At 47.8% G+C, this 2,237-nt stretch overlaps 1 protein-coding gene across 1 annotated transcript; it reads left to right on the top strand.

Annotated features, from left to right (window-relative positions):
* LOC109230519 (RNA-directed DNA polymerase homolog) lies at positions 851-1,270 on the top strand (the record flags this gene model as incomplete). Its single annotated transcript, XM_019396007.1, has 1 exon — positions 851-1,270. A coding segment is annotated over exon 1 (420 nt), but the record flags the coding sequence as incomplete, so codon positions are not given.

Below are 2,237 nucleotides of genomic sequence, written 5' to 3'. Positions count from 1 at the left end.
AGGTGGAGGTCGGGGAGGTAGAGGTCACCCTCGAGGGGGAGGCTAGGCCAGATACTATGCCCTTCCTTCCCGTACTGAGGCTGTCGCCTCCGATTATATCATCACAGGTACTATCTTGGTCTGTCATAGAGATGCATCGGTTCTATTCGATCCAGGATGCGCTTATTCTTATGTGTCTTCTTATTTTGCTCCGTATTTGGGTGTATCTCGGGATTCGTTGAGTTCCCCTGTTTATGTTTCTACTCCTGTGGGAGATTCTCTTGTTGTGGACCGCGTTTATCGATCGTGTTTGGTTGCTCTTAGTGGTTTTGAGACCAGAGCTGATTTATTATTACTCAGCATGGTTGATTTTGATATTATCCTGGGCATGGACTGGTTGTCGCCCCATTATGCTATTCTTGATTGTCACGCCAAAACCGTGACGCTGGCTATGCCAGGTGTATCGCGTGTTGAGTGGAGGGGTGCTTTAGATCAGACTCCCAGCAGAGTTATTTCTTTCCTTAAGGCTCAACGTATGGTTGAGAAGGGGTGCGACGCGTATCTAGCTTATGTGAGAGATGTCAGTATGGATACCCCTTTTGTTGATTCAGTCCCCGTAGTACGGGATTTCTCTGATATGTTTCCAACTGACCTTCCGAGCATGCTGCTCGATAGAGATATTAATTTTGGCATTGATCTGTTGCCGGGCACTCAGCCCATTTCTATTCCTCCGTACCGTATGGCTCCTCCTCAGTTGAAGGAGTTGAAGGAGCAGTTGCAGGAATTGCTTGATAAGGGTTTCATTCGACCCAGTGTATCACATTAGGGTGCTCCTGTCTTATTTGTGAAGAAGAAGGATGGTTCCATGCGTATGTGCATTGATTATCGCCAGTTGAACAAGGTGACAGTGAAGAACCATTATCCTTTGCCTCGTATTGATGACCTGTTTGACCAGTTACAGGGTGCTTGTGTGTTTTCTAAGATTGACTTGCGTTCAGGCTATCATCAGCTGAAGATTCGGGAGCCAGATATCCCGAAGACTGCCTTCAGGACTCGGTATGGTCATTACGAGTTCCTTGTTATGTCATTTGGGCTGACTAATGCCCCAGCAGTCTTCATTCATCTGATGCACAGTGTTTTTCGGCCATATCTTGACTCATTCGTGATTGTTTTTATTGATGATATTCTGGTATATTCCCGGAGTCGGGAAGATCATGAGCAGCACCTGAGGACAGTGCTTCATACCTTGAGAGAGAAGAAACTATATGCTAAGTTCTCGAAATGTGAGTTTTGGTTGGATTTCATGGCATTCTTGGGTCACGTGGTCTCGAGTGAGGGTATTCAGGTAGATCCGAAGAAAGTAGAGGTCGTGCAGAGTTGGCCCAGACCATCCTCAGCTACAGAGATCCGCAGTTTTCTTGGCTTGGCGGGTTATTACCGTCGATTTGTTCGGGGGTTTTCATCTATTGCAGCACCTATGACCAGACTGACCCAGAAGGGTGCTCCGTTCTAGTGGATAGAGGAGTGCGAGGAGAGCTTTCAGAAGCTCAAACAGCTCTGACTATAGCCCCAGTTTTGATATTGCCTACCGGTTCGGGGTCTTATACTGTATATTGTGATGCCTCGAGAGTTGGCCTTGGAGCGGTATTGATGCAGGACGGTAGGGTGATTGCCTACGCGTCCAGACAGTTGAAGATACATGAGAAGAATTATCATGTCCATGATCTTGAGTTAGCTGCTATTGTTCACGCCTTGAAGATCTGGCGTCATTATTTGCTGAAGGACTATGATATCACTATTTTGTATCACCCGAGCAAGGCCAATGTGGTGGCTGATGCTTTGAGCCGCCAGGCAGAGAGTTTGGGGAGTTTGGCTTATTTACTAGCAGCAGAGAGGCCCATGGCGATAGATGTTCAGGACTTAGCCAGCCAGTTTGTGAGGTTGGACCTTTCGGAGCCCGGTCGGGTTCTAGCTTGCGTGGTCTCTCGGTCTTCCTTGTTTGATCGTATCCGGGAGCATCTGTTTGATGACCCTCATTTGCTTGTCCTCAAGGACAAGGTGTTGCATGGCGATACTCGAGATGTGACTATTGGTGATGACGGGGTATTGAGGATGCAAGGTCGAGTTTGTGTACCCAATGTTGATGGGCTCCGGGAGCTAATTCTAGAGGAGGCCCATAGTTCGCGGTATTCCATTCATCCGGGTGCCGTGAAGATGTATCAGGATTTGAGATAGCACTACCGGTGGAGGCGGATGAA

The sequence above is a fragment of the Nicotiana attenuata genome, chromosome 7 (genome assembly GCF_001879085.1).
Source record: "Nicotiana attenuata strain UT chromosome 7, NIATTr2, whole genome shotgun sequence".
Classification (NCBI taxonomy): Eukaryota; Viridiplantae; Streptophyta; class Magnoliopsida; order Solanales; family Solanaceae; genus Nicotiana; species Nicotiana attenuata.
The sequence above is the reverse complement of the archived record's forward strand: the minus strand, read 5'-3'. Positions and strand labels throughout refer to the sequence as shown.